This window comes from Prenolepis imparis, unplaced genomic scaffold (assembly GCF_030444845.1).
Source record: "Prenolepis imparis isolate NDT839.2.m4 unplaced genomic scaffold, iyPreImpa1.0 SCAF_14, whole genome shotgun sequence".
NCBI lineage: Eukaryota > Metazoa > Arthropoda > Insecta > Hymenoptera > Formicidae > Prenolepis > Prenolepis imparis.
In genome coordinates this window covers 1,043,408-1,056,861 of record NW_028141172.1, presented here as the reverse complement: position 1 = coordinate 1,056,861, position 13,454 = coordinate 1,043,408, and the positions used below count along the sequence as shown (strand labels likewise).

The window sequence follows — 13,454 nt, the reverse complement described above, 5'->3', positions numbered from 1 at the left end:
CGCTTCGTACGACGCTTTTATCGCGCGTCTTTATGCAGCCGAGTCGCCGACAATGGTCGAAGGTTCACGAGCAGCTGCCGAAGGCTCGTGTCGCCGCTCCACGCGATCATCCCATTGGTCCAGCGTCGATGTTGCCGCGCGTCTATTGGTCCCATTTGAACGGCCGAGCGTTACCGACGTTGTATCGCCGACTATTTTCCTATATATATAAATATATCACGTGATACACATTCGTTTTACTTTTTTTGTTATTTCCTACGTTTTGTATTTCGATTTTTAAGGCTTATTTTATTCCGAAAGTATTGCTAAAACAGATTTATGAACAGATATACTCCTAGTTTGTTAGACACTATGCATTATTATTTAAAGATATGCTGATAAATGTTGAAATATTATATGACATACGTATATTATACACACACAATTGAAGATTTTGTAATTAAAACAAAGCTAATATAATAATTAATAAAATTCTAAGCTAAATTTCTCTTGAAATTTATATGCAATATTATTTTAAGATATCCTAACCTTGTTCTCATTTAAAATATATATAATACTACCTTTATTATAATATTAATATACTTTTCTTTATATCTTTCCAATATTTCAATGAGATAATATATTCTTTCTTCTCGATATAACCTCTTTATATTGCATCTGAAAAAATAATTACTTGAATTATCATCAAATAAAAAGAATATATTATTTTATTTTTATAATATTTTTATTTTAATTATATTATCATTCAAAATTATTACCTTTCGTAATTTCTATTATCTCGATCATTTTTCTTAAATGTTTGCATTTTGAGTATGTATATACACGACATTATTCCTTGATGATCTCCTCTTTTTGTTGAAGGAACAATATTTATGTGTGTGCACGTGATGGATCGTGAAAATATATATATATATATATATATATTGTATTCGGACACAGGAAACCGTTAGAACCGGCTCGAAAAGAAGAGATTCATTCCTGATGAATCATGTGACTTGCAAACGTTCGACTGAGTGCGTGGGATGTTGAATGTCGTGTAATAAAAATGGGTCCCAAATATGGTCGCGACGTTCGCGACTGGTTTTGATTTTGATACCTCGACACTGTCCATTTCTTTTCTGGAACGAAATATGTATATATATATGACCGATTCCTCTTCATGGTTTTTAATTTGCATAAATTTCAAATGCCTTTTTTTTATAGAGATCGAGTCGTACAATTAATATTCATGTCACGTACAACAATGTTCATTATCGCCTATTTATTCCGGCTGTTTTATTTCCTCGCGCCTGAAATAAGATGCAGTTTTTTATGAGTAAAAAAAGGATCTAATAAAATAAGAATAATAATGTTTAGCGCCGGAATGTGAACGTATATATGTATATGACTACTTACGACAAATAATTGTTTAGGATCTAAATTTGTTTTTATTCTAACTCAGTAATTAAACGCGCTGCTCTACATTAACGTGAACTTTTGAAATTGTTACTTCATCGAATAAATTCGCATAGAACGCGATTCGCATCGCAAACTCGGCACCCTTCGATCACCGCATATGAAATCTATATAGATGGCATAACTCTCGTATATAAATAGCCGGCCAATGAACTGACACCCGATGCTCATTTTTTTCGTTCAAAAGACGTCACAATCAAAAATGACGAATTGGCGTCTTTATTTTTAATCACGTGATGTTTTCTAACTATAAATTAATTAATTCAATTCCTGTGCAGCAATAATATGGCAACGATTTATTATTTATATATTTTTATTATATATTATTATTTATTTATTTATTTGTTATTTATTTATTATTTATCTATTTATTATTTATTTATTTATTCGATTTTTTTGTTAGACGTACGTTTTCCTTTCTACCTACATCGCTTCGTTCATGGCCTCGATCGCTCGCACATCGGCGTGAAGTTGCGCGCTATTTGAAGACGCGCCGCAAACTCGCCAAGTTCACGTTGCATGAGTCCATCATCAGTCTATCGCATTCATAGTTTACGGCTGATGCTGGTGCTAGTGCCAAACCGCGTTTACGGGAGAGGTGAGATTTGGCGCGAGAAGGCAACGTGGTTCTCCATCGATGGTGATCGTGATCGAAGGAGGCTGAAGCATCGAGGATGTCGATAGTATTCCAGGAGGCTGACACCAACATCATCGACCATGTCGACGGTCGTAGACTCCGCGCCGGGACTGACAGCTTCCCGAGCATCAACGAGAGGCCAGTCGACGACATCTCCCTCGAGTTCTTTTACAAACCGCATACGATCACCCTGCTGCTCATCTCCATTGGCGCAGTCATATACTCGGTGTTCACCAGGTACCTGTAAACGTCCGTCTCTGTCACCCTTGGAAAATTTCCTTGTATTTATATTTTACATTTATTGTATCATAAACCTGATTAAATTTATATTCGTTGAATTTAGATCGATATCGAACCTCGATAAGATAATTCTGTGAGAAATAGGATACAAAGTTCCTCGACAATGTCTTATTGTTAGTATCATGCTTTGAAGAATGATGCAACATTCATATGTCATATGATATGTCATATACAAGATATGAATATTTATATATATGATGTTGCAATTCCTTCTATTTCTTTTCTTTTCAGCACGTGCGATATATTAATAAATCTACAAGTAATTCTACACAAATATAAAGAATGATTATAATTTGTCTAATATAAGCCTTTCATGATTATGCTTTTGTTTTGCATACTATATTCTGTATTTCTTACATAATTTCTTCTTGCATCAATTTTGCTTTTATATTTTTATGTTCCTTTTTGAACTATAGTCTTAGTTGTTAGAAATTTAAACTGATTTTTTTAGCTTCCAAGTTAAATTTCTGACAGAATATATCTACAAAAATATGTATTGTGACATTTTCATTATGACTGATAAATATAGAGACCATGTACTAAAAGACATTGTATTAAAAGAATTTAACTAAATTTAATTATCACTTCTAATTTTACTAGAACGAGAATACTTGTGTAAATATGATTTGCAAATCAAGCATTATCTTGTTGTACTATACATGTTCATTATATTTTTCTAAATACCTTGATTTCAGAAATACCACCAATGTCGAAGACAACATGTCGGCAGGCATGTTGTGTGTCATTTTCTTCTTCCTCATCATATCCGTTCTAACATTCCCCAATGGTCCATTCACCAGGCCTCATCCAGTGGTATGGCGGATAGTATTTGGCTGCAGTATTCTCTATCTGATGGGTCTGTTGTTCTTGTTGTTCCAAAACTACGAGACAGTTAGAAGGATTCTGGTATGGATAGATCCAGGTTTAGCATCCTTTCACATCGACATGGATAAGGAATACGGTGTTAATTGCTCAGACGTCACAATAGAAAAGATTTGGAATCACTTGGATGTGTTTGCACTGGCTCATTTTCTTGGCTGGGCCTTCAAAGCTATTCTAATTCGTCATCTTGGCATTCTCTGGGCCATTAGTGTCATGTGGGAAGTGACAGAGATCGCCTTTGCACATTTGCTACCGAACTTTGTTGAATGTTGGTGGGATGCACTGATTCTGGATGTTCTTGTATGCAATGGATTGGGTATTTGGGTCGGCCTGAAGATCTGTTCCATATTAGAGATGCGGGAATATAAGTAAGTTCAACTTAAGCTTTGACATTCAGAGATTTCGAGATTTAATTTTTTCTTTATAAGAAATCTATTCTTATATAGAAACTTTTTATTTCATCAAGAAGGAAATTTTTCCTTTTCTCAACAAATATTGAATCCTGTATTTATTTTGTTTCTTGAATGCACAGATGGGTCAGCATCCGTGACATCGAGAGTACTACTGGGAAGTTAAAGAGAGCAATGTTACAATTCACTCCTGGTAGCTGGACATCTGTCAGATGGCTAGATCCCACTTGCACACATATGCGATTGGTCGCGTTGTGCCAATTAGTGATATTCTGGCAAGTCTCCGAGCTCAATACTTTCTTCTTGAAGCATGTCTATGAGTTTCCGCCATCTCATCCCTTTGTTGTGGCCAGATTAGTGTTGATTGGCGTCATAGTCGCGCCATCAGTCAGGTGAGCAGAAAATGCACAACTTTCAATATTCAATGTAAATAAGATATTAAATCTTGAAAATATAGATTTCTTAAGAATCTTAAGAGTTCCAGAATCGTGAGAAATTATGAATATATTAAAATTCAAAATTTTTTAATATTGGAGTTTTATTTCAAGAGAGATTTGCATTAATATTACTTATATTTTCAAAAATTGATATTCTTAATTCTTTGAATCCGATTATAATATTAAAATTAATAAAGTAAACTAATATAATTATTACAATTGCAGGCAGTATTATATGTTTGTGACTGATCCGACATGTAGTCGAGTGGGAACTCAATGTTGGGTCTATGGGGCGATTATGGTGACTGAAGCCCTACTATGTATACGCCATGGGGCAGCCTTATTTGAGCGCACTCAAGCCCTCAATATCCTCCTCTGGCTGCTCTGTCAGTCTCTAGTCTCTGTTCTCTGTGTCTATGGCTGCGTCTTGTGGCATCAGTACTTTGAGGTAGGATTATAGATTTTGATCCTCTTCTAAACTTCAGAATAAATACTGCTAATGTTCTACTATAAAATTTTTAGTATCAGAGAAGAAATTAAAGGAAACATAGTATAATAATACTAGAAGAATCTCCCTTTGTTTCTTACAAACTTACTTATAGTGACCCTATGTGTTGTCATAAGCTACTCCATTGTCAATAGCTGATTAATTATCAATTTTTATAATTATCAACTTTTCTTGTTCCTTTCAAATGCATGGTGCTGATTGCTGCAGACGGGAAAGAAAGCCACTATAAGGCGGTCCGTCTCTCATCTAGGCAACTTTAACACGAACATAAGCGGTATGTGTTGATTGATCATTACGATACTCGGTGTAATCTACTGAGTTCGCGCGTTTGATTAATCGCTCATCGTCGCTAACATTGTTTTGAAATCTGTCCATTTGTCAGTGACTTGTTCCTCATCCATCTATTTGTCTATTTGTCTATTCTCTTCTCTAATGAAGAATTATAAAATTATTTTATATAATTGAATCTCTTTTTGCATTTTGGAAAATTTGCAAATATTGAGATTTTAAATCTTCGGATATTTAGATTCTTGGAATCTGTGCATTTATTGAATTCTAGAACTTTTGAATCTTAAGATAACTGCATTCTGAAAATTTAAATTCTCTTATGTTCTTTGCTTCTTTTAAATTCTAACATTTGTATTAATAAACAATTCTTTGATTTTATTAGAAAATAATCAGATTTGAGAAATCGCAATTATCTTAATCTTAATTAAATATATTTTTTATTTTTCTGTTTTATTTCGTTCACTTTTTATCTTTTATCTTTTAAAATTCTTTATTTTTTTTCTATCTAGAGATTTCTCAAATATTTTAAAGTCAAATGTTACATGTCCATGATCGATATTCGATCAATATACAGTTATTATTTATGAATGCATATGTATGCATGTTTCAGGGAACATGGTTCGCCGTACGAAATCTGTGGAAGAATTGGATAAGAAAGAGCTGTGAGGGGAGAACTAAAGAGGACCGCTCGACGTGAGCTGTGAACGCTAATGATATTTTCTAGTCGAATAAAACAATCGCGCGTAGAAGTTTCTAGGATAAATGATGATGCGTGCGTGTGAATTAATTACTTATGGTGTGACGTGGTGCGAATGTTTCCGAAACTGTTGTTAATATGTTCCTCAGAATAAATAGTGAATGTTGTTACCACTCGAGTGGTCCGCGGACGCTCCGATTTAGCGTTCGGTCAGGTTCGATGTGAACATAAAAACCATTTATTTATTCATATTCATCTGCCTCACTATATTTCTACTCATTTTCATTTGACATAGCTGTAACTTTATCGCAAAGAATGCGCTTGCACATGTTCGTCGAAATATTGCTTTTAAATTTAAGACACATTACATATCTTCCTTGCACGTAAATAAGAATCTCTATATATACAAATTTATGGATACAGAAGCAAAATACACGTTTTTCAATTTTTTTAAATATAAAATTTAATTAGAGATGTAATCTTAACGTATATCATTCGCGAATAAAACTAGAAGCAAATACTTAATGTTCTTTATTCTAACAAAAAGAGAACATCGTCGTTTGTCCGAATCTGTACATACATTAGAAAAGTTTACTTGTGAATCTCACAGGACAGACGTAAGTTTTGTTTCTGTATCCATCGATTTAGTATCTTTTAATAGTTCGCGCCGCGGACACTGACTGAGTCTATAATAGATAGATCACAATGTCCGTTCATATTTTCCGTGAACGAGTTTCACTCCGGCATCAGTGCGGCGGTCTCTTTAAAGTCTATGTACGGAAAGATGCTGCAAACATCGTTGGGCGCGATCTGCGAACCCAGCGGACAATTCCACGCCTCGGCGAGGAGCTTATTGTTCGATGCAGAGACGAACACGTGAATCCGGTTCGGCAAATTCTCGCTCTCGTGCAAAGAGATGTACGACGACGTAAGCGGCGTCTTCGTACAATATGTCTGCAACCGGCAGAGATAAATAAAAACTCGATAAAAGCGTTAATTGTTCGGGGCGGATGATGCATGAACTTTCCTCAGAAATAATCCGAGAATCGAAAGAATCGCCTCCCCCTCTCCCCACTAAATAAAACTATTATTAATGTAAACCAAAATGTGAGAACAGTACCTGAGCGTAGGCGAGATAGAATAATTGATCAATGCGGAGCTTTATCCATGGAAGCCTCCTCTCCGCATTCGATCTCGTAAGAGCCAAAGTATCATAGGCTAGTCTGAATCCCATAATTTCAGACAACCGCTCGTTCAAGGTCAATCGCGGAATCTAGAATATTCGAAAGTATCGATAATTTGCGTTTACAAACGTTTAATTAAGGCTCCTGGTACCTTGTCGACCATGTCGGAATCGTGACGTCAGAGGCGAGAAAACACGCTAAAATTTCTTAGATGCCATTTCGAAATAAAAAAATATTTCGATGAAACAGCACTTCAGATGGCTTTAGCACACTCTTAAAAAACCCCGAAAACTATCCTTTTCCCTTTATAATCAATCAACAGCTGTAAAATGTAATATTATGAAGCCCAGTCCGTCTGGTCTTTGCACATGCGCAGTCATTCCGCATGTCAAAGTCTGATATCTCGATCATTTTACAGCTGTTAATTGATTATAAAGGGAGAAGGATAGTTTTCGGGGTTTTTTAGAAGTGTATTAAAGAGATCTTAAGTGTTATTTTATGCAAATATGTTTTTATTTAGAAATGGCATCTAAGAAATCTCAACGGTGAGCACCCAGGAGCCTTAAGTAATTCTTATTTTAAATCTTGTTGCAGAACCTTTTTTAATCATCGTTTCATTATATATATATATATATATATATATATATATATATATATTTATTGCACAATGCAATGTATACATATATACATTTTATGCAATAAATTAGGATTAAATATTTTTAAAGAATTAAATATTTATTTACCATAAACGACACTGTCTGATCAGTGAAGGGTGCCGTCATGTTCATAGGTCCTTGATATAAGCTTTCCTTTTGACAGTTGATGTAATCGTCAAAGTTTGTGTCGGTGAATTCATTCTCATACATCAGGGAATCTTGAGTATTCCTAGTTTGGTCCCAATAGTGTATACCTATGTATAACGAAGGAACGAATAATCGAAAAATCCGTATTACAAGACAATTTATAGATATTCATTTATATAATTAGCACGTGCTTGCTTCATTTACCATTTGCGTCGAAATGATGAGCGATCTGATGTGCTATTAAATTCCCAAGCGTCGCGAGTAGAAGATAATCAAAGGAGAGTTCATCATTTATCAAGGACCAATCAACAATACCATAGGGAATCACGACGAGATGCAAGCCGTAGATTGCTTGCGCTTTCGATTGGAATGGCGTTGCATAATACGTCCAACTATGTAATTTACAGAAATATATAAATTTCCAATTCAGCAGTCTTTAAGATTTGAAAAATAAAATTTAAAAATCAGAGAGAGATCCAAAGTTTTTTTGAGCTTCTAGATTAAAAAACATATATCAAAAATCTAATATACTATCTGCAAAATTAAATTTAAGAATTTAAGAATCTGCAATTTCAATTCAGTCAAAAAAAATGTTAAGAAATTAATTGATCATGAATTACTTATATCTTGCTTACATTTGCTTTGGATCGCCGACTTCTCTTCTTAATTCGGTATACATTAGAGTTCGGTATCTTTTCAGCAGAATCATCGAATTATTAAAATAATTGTCGGTTAGAATTATCTGAAATTTTTTATTTTCAATGTATATGGTTTAATTAGAGGAATTAAACGAGATTCATATTGATAAATCTTCAACGAAATTTTTTAATAAAATAGTAACAGTAAAAAAATATTACCTGTGACACATTATATTCACTGTATAGCAAGTCTCTGTTCTTGAAATAAGAAATAACAGGCAGTGCAAGCTCGAGACTATCGATTTTCTTCAACAATCCTTGTCGTCCTTCCTCTCTGGCCCATTGTGCTTTTTCAGTTTTTAACTTTAGCGTTTGTTTTAGTTCGTTGAACATTTTTTTCGTCTGTTAAGCGATATAATTGTCAAAGAGAATGAAAAAAGCATAAAGTCAAAAAATTTATATCTATATTTAATTATATTTTATTTATACTAAAGTTTACTTACTATTTTATTCATCTGTGCTATTTCATGATCGGCAAAGGAAGATATATATAAACTAGATGCTTCCAATGGTAAGAGATAGGTGGTAACTTGCAGACAATGATCCTTCACATTATTGCGCCTTGGCAGCACCAACTAATAAGGTTTATTTGATTAAAAAATGGAGCATTTTAATTAATAATTCATTCATAAAATGTAAAATTATTGCAAAATAATTCTATTGTTTATTAAATTACTTTTATACCTCTTATTAATTATTATATCTCTTTTATGTTGTTTAAAATTAGAAAAGTTGACGTAAAATATCATTAATTACCTCGTTATAAAGCTTGTGTGCATATAATCCTATTATCGCATTATTAAGTCCTATAGGATCCTCTTTACTGAATTCTTCCAATCTGCGTAAACCTTTAATCAATGCGGTATGAAAATAAACTTGGATATTAGCCACACTGGTTATTATATCCATTCCTGTTAGCGAGCGAATTAATTGCGTCCAATTTATCTGCAATAAAAAATTAAAGATAAGAAATCGCTAAACGATATATAATTTAGATTAAATATTTTCCCTTTTTATTCTCTGTGTTACAGAAATTATGAAATTTTTCTCATAATCTCACTGGGAAAAAAATCTCATTGAAATTATCGTTTTTACTTACAAACATGCTGTTGCTCTGCAATTCCTCTAAACTGACTTTGCTGTAGTTATTCATCACATATGCTTCTCGTATCTCACTTTTGGACGGAAAATGCTGCAAAATTATTATTTTACTGTTAAATTTTACTATTAAATAGAAACTATTGGTTTGTTAAATTTTAATTACCGAAAAGAATCCTTGCATTAGAACAGTGTTGATCACATGAATAGTTTTTTCTATGTTTTCCAATTCTAGGTAACTATCATTTAAACTTTTAAAAACATTAAGCATTGTTAGAGCTTCCTTAATAGATCTTATAAACTCTCTTGTATCATTCTGTGAAAAAAATGGAAATAATTATTTAATTATTCATACATTCGCTTCTATTAATCGAATCTATTGTATTTAAAATTTCTGACTTATTTTAACTATCTATTTATCTATTTTAATTATCTATTTATATTTCTCTTTCTACTAATATTAATAAATAGTTTGATTGTGAGTAAAAGTTTATCAACGGAAAGGATGTTGGCTAAATTCTAAAAAGATTAAAAGATAATTTTTTATAGAATTTTTTTACATCAAAAAGATTTATCTTGTATTTTTAATAATCTAAATTACCTTGCATTTTTTATAATTATTATACAAAATTTCGAGATCCACATAATGTCCTTCCGTCTCAATCTCGTTTTCGGAGCACGGATCCTCCATATATTTGAAAGGACTTTCATAGGTTGTAGGACCTATCTTAAGTGTGAAACTGCTCGGACGATATTCATCCAATTCTGGCACGACGTCGAATAAAAGAGCGCTGCAAAATAATTCTAATTTATAATGTTTTATAAAATTATGAATATAAAATGAGAGCTTATATATATATATATATATATATATCGAAATCCGAAATCTTACCTATGATGTAACATTAATTGCGCGAATAAGTTTGTGAAGCCTACATAATTATCAGGCCATGTAGCATTTATGTAAAACTCTCCTATTCTCTTTAATGCATCATTTGCTGCAATAAAATTAATTAATTTGAGAATAACGATTATTCTTTATAATTTATTATTTTTATATTCATGTAAATTTTTATTATATTAATTTGTTTATTAGATTATTACTCAAGTCTTAATTTACCCATTTTTGCTCTTTCGTTGAAGTTTATATCTCTTTCATATTGTACGCAGCTGTCATAGTACGTTGCAAAATTTGAGTGCACGTTTTCGCGTTTTTCTTTTAACATTTGTCCTAAAACATTAAAAATAATACTAATAATTAATATAATTTATAATTTTTTATGATAATCAATTAATTAATAATATATACTGGTAATTCGTTGATAATTTCTGGATTTCTGGGCTAGATTCCCGTCCATCAACTGCGGATCTGCATCGAAACCACCGCAAGCGTACTCGTAGAAATCTTCACAAGGATCAGCCGTGTGATTCATGTAGGACAGCATCTTGCTGGCAATCTGTTTGCAGTGTCCTGTTTCGCAAACATTCGTATCCTCGTCAGGAACTGTGATCATAAACCTCGCCTCGTCGTGGCTTATTGTGCTTGTTGTATCGTTGTGAAAAGCAAAATTAGCTGCATTTGTATAATTATTTGTGAAAAATGCATTGTATTCCTTCGTTGCACTAGAAGTCACATTCTCATTGTACTTTTGGGTAATTTCGCTATAGTTCTTCGAGGTTGTAGTTGTCATGTCTTCAATTTCCTACAAAGAATTAAATATTATTATAACTGTTGATATAAATTTTTCGTATATTTTACAAAGATCTCTAAGATTATCTTAAATATCAAAAACAAAACTTTAAATTTAAATTTGATAACGCATTAAAAAATTATTAATTATTTTTCAATTTATCGTGTTACATTACGTTTCTGACTTTTGTAGCTGCTGAAGATCTCTCATCTATTATATAATTGATTGTGGCAGAAGAATTCCTTCTCGTTACATTCTCGTTAATTAATGTCGGACTATAATCTGTGGTAGATTCCTTATAATTCAAATTTGTTGAATATTTAGTATCTCTATCTTCTTCATTTGATTGAATCGGCGACGTTGAAGTGATTACATTGTTTGTTGTTACAATTTGTTCGAATTGTGATTTCTCAGAATAATTATACAGATCGGAAAAGTATTTGGCACTCGTACTTTCTTCAGCATCGGTCGAGAAACTCGGCGTTGTAATATCAGTCACGATAGCAGCTTTCAATCTCTCATATTTATTAGTAAAATTTTCGGCAGCATATATTTCAAAATCATTTAATTGAGATGATAATGTTGAAGTTGTAATATTATCAATTGCGGTATCAACTTTTGATTTCTCTGTGCTAGAATATATATCAAGAGTATATCTATCAGTCGTAGATTCAATAGATTTTGAACCCGCAACATTTCCTATAATATCAACAATTGTAACATTGTATTTTAACATAGCGTTGCTGACAATTGCTTCATTTGATAATGTTGAAGCTGCATCATTACCAATAATACTATCAGTTACAATATCAGGTGACGATGTAGTCAAATCGATGCCTTCCTTCGTAGTTTCTGTATATTGAATGATTTCTTTTGTTGTGGAAAAGTCTTCAATTTCTTTTTCAGATACAGTTGCAGAAAATATAATTGTTTCATCCTCGGTCGTCCTATTTTCAGAATAACGTTCGAAATGGCGGGATCCCTTAATGTTCTTCTTCGAATAGTCTTCAGTGATGACATCGATATCTTTTGTTGATTCTGTTCTATCGGTTCTCTCAGTATTTGTAGCGGATGTAATTGTTGTTCTTGGAGTCGTTGGAATCGTTGATAAAATTGTCATGGCTATTGGAGTCGTTATTGCCTCCTTCGTGCGTTCTCCATGATTATGCTGTTTAAAATATTTAATAACATATTAAAAAAATTTTACTTATATATATATATATATATATATATATATATATATATCGATCAAGATATTGAGCTATAATTAAGAGATGATTATTGAGTAGTAAAAATTACAAAATTTATAATAGATGTGACTTGTATAAAATTTGCACTCAACAAAGCTTGCTTTCTTATTTTCATGTAATTGTTTCTATTACATTTACATCTTCTCAAAAATATTTTAATCAACAGAATTACCTGTGGCTCATGTTCGATGTATTGATTCTTGTATTTTGTATGATTTCGCGTTTTCCAGGGTATGCAGGCGAGGATAAGAATGAGGCACATAAAAAAGAAGATAAGCAAGGCGACGAGGCAGCTTCTGTACGATTGATCTCGTTGAGCGGCTTTACCCTCCTCTCGATTGTTGACCTGATACGTTTTGTGAAAAGGCATGATCTCTTCTTTTCAATTAACTATGTATATTGATTTGCTCACAACTGAAAAACTTTCGATCATACACCATAAAATGTACACAACAAACTAACGTTACGTATACCTTAATCTCCCTTAAAGATGCTAATTGCGGTTTTGCTCTGACCACTTCCTTCCGAATATTATCGCACGAGGAAACTCTAGCGCGATAGAATTTCTAAATTAATGAACAAAAGCTTTTCATTCGTTTATATAATTCGATTTGAACTTAAGGCGCTGTGTAAATGTAAATTTCAAAAGTTAATAAATTAATTTAATTATGAGAAAAGGACACAAGCCGATAATTGGAATTCAGAATCTAAAGGAAAGAAATTTCAGGAATTTCAATAATAAAAACATTGACTCTATTTAATAAAATTGATATTTTTTCTTAAAAGTTATATTTTTCACACATTTGTGAAAAGTCTGGTAGATTTTTTAATTTTATATAACAAATAAATTAAAAAGATGCCGCGTTGCGCTGAACGTTTCGTTACAGTTCTGAGATATCATGCACATACTTATACTCTATTGTTAAAAAAATTTGACGAACAAAAGCATTCAAAAGGATACTCGAAGTATCGTTATAACTACAACTGTGACTATACGACGAGTTTTCTCATAGAAGAATCGAAACTGTGACAACGACACCGAAACATCTTCGATGTGTGCGTGTGTATATATAAATTATTTAATATATATATATATATATATATATATATATATAT

At 32.5% G+C, this 13,454-nt stretch overlaps 3 protein-coding genes across 5 annotated transcripts; 1 reads left to right on the top strand and 2 right to left on the bottom strand.

Annotated features, from left to right (window-relative positions):
• Positions 1-30: 30 nt before the first annotated feature.
• Positions 31-1,487, bottom strand: LOC145945558 (uncharacterized). Its single transcript, XM_083054622.1, has 5 exons — positions 1,396-1,487; positions 1,218-1,289; positions 759-1,118; positions 583-657; positions 31-199 (listed from the first exon to the last, which is right to left on the bottom strand). The coding sequence occupies exons 3-5, from the start codon at positions 827-829 to the stop codon at positions 31-33; spliced, it is 315 nt and encodes a 104-aa protein (XP_082910748.1). The 5' UTR covers positions 830-1,118; positions 1,218-1,289; positions 1,396-1,487.
• Positions 1,488-1,979: 492 nt separating this feature from the next.
• On the top strand, positions 1,980-8,526 carry L(3)77cdf (phosphatidylserine synthase 1 homolog l(3)77CDf). 2 transcript variants are annotated; one of them, XM_083054614.1, is made up of 6 exons: positions 1,981-2,329; positions 3,088-3,642; positions 3,807-4,076; positions 4,347-4,569; positions 4,837-4,903; positions 5,528-8,526. In XM_083054614.1, exons 1-6 carry the CDS (start codon positions 2,130-2,132, stop codon positions 5,581-5,583), a joined length of 1,371 nt encoding a protein of 456 aa, XP_082910740.1. In that variant the 5' UTR covers positions 1,981-2,129; the 3' UTR covers positions 5,584-8,526. The 2 variants fall into 2 exon arrangements, with proteins under 2 accessions (XP_082910741.1, XP_082910740.1); XM_083054615.1 differs by lacking the exon at positions 4,837-4,903 and having other exon boundaries at positions 1,980-2,329.
• LOC145945543 (endothelin-converting enzyme 2) lies at positions 6,350-13,452 on the bottom strand. Of its 2 annotated transcripts, XM_083054605.1 has the most exons (17): positions 12,511-13,452; positions 11,875-12,256; positions 11,264-11,787; positions 10,707-11,100; positions 10,518-10,628; positions 10,290-10,395; positions 9,999-10,188; positions 9,564-9,713; positions 9,399-9,491; positions 9,056-9,244; positions 8,743-8,874; positions 8,459-8,641; positions 8,237-8,343; positions 7,806-7,993; positions 7,542-7,708; positions 6,735-6,887; positions 6,350-6,568 (listed from the first exon to the last, which is right to left on the bottom strand). In XM_083054605.1, the coding sequence occupies exons 1-17, from the start codon at positions 12,706-12,708 to the stop codon at positions 6,350-6,352; spliced, it is 3,486 nt and encodes a 1,161-aa protein (XP_082910731.1). In that variant the 5' UTR covers positions 12,709-13,452. The 2 variants fall into 2 exon arrangements, with proteins under 2 accessions (XP_082910731.1, XP_082910730.1); XM_083054604.1 differs by having other exon boundaries at positions 11,264-12,256.
• Positions 13,453-13,454: the final 2 nt, after the last annotated feature.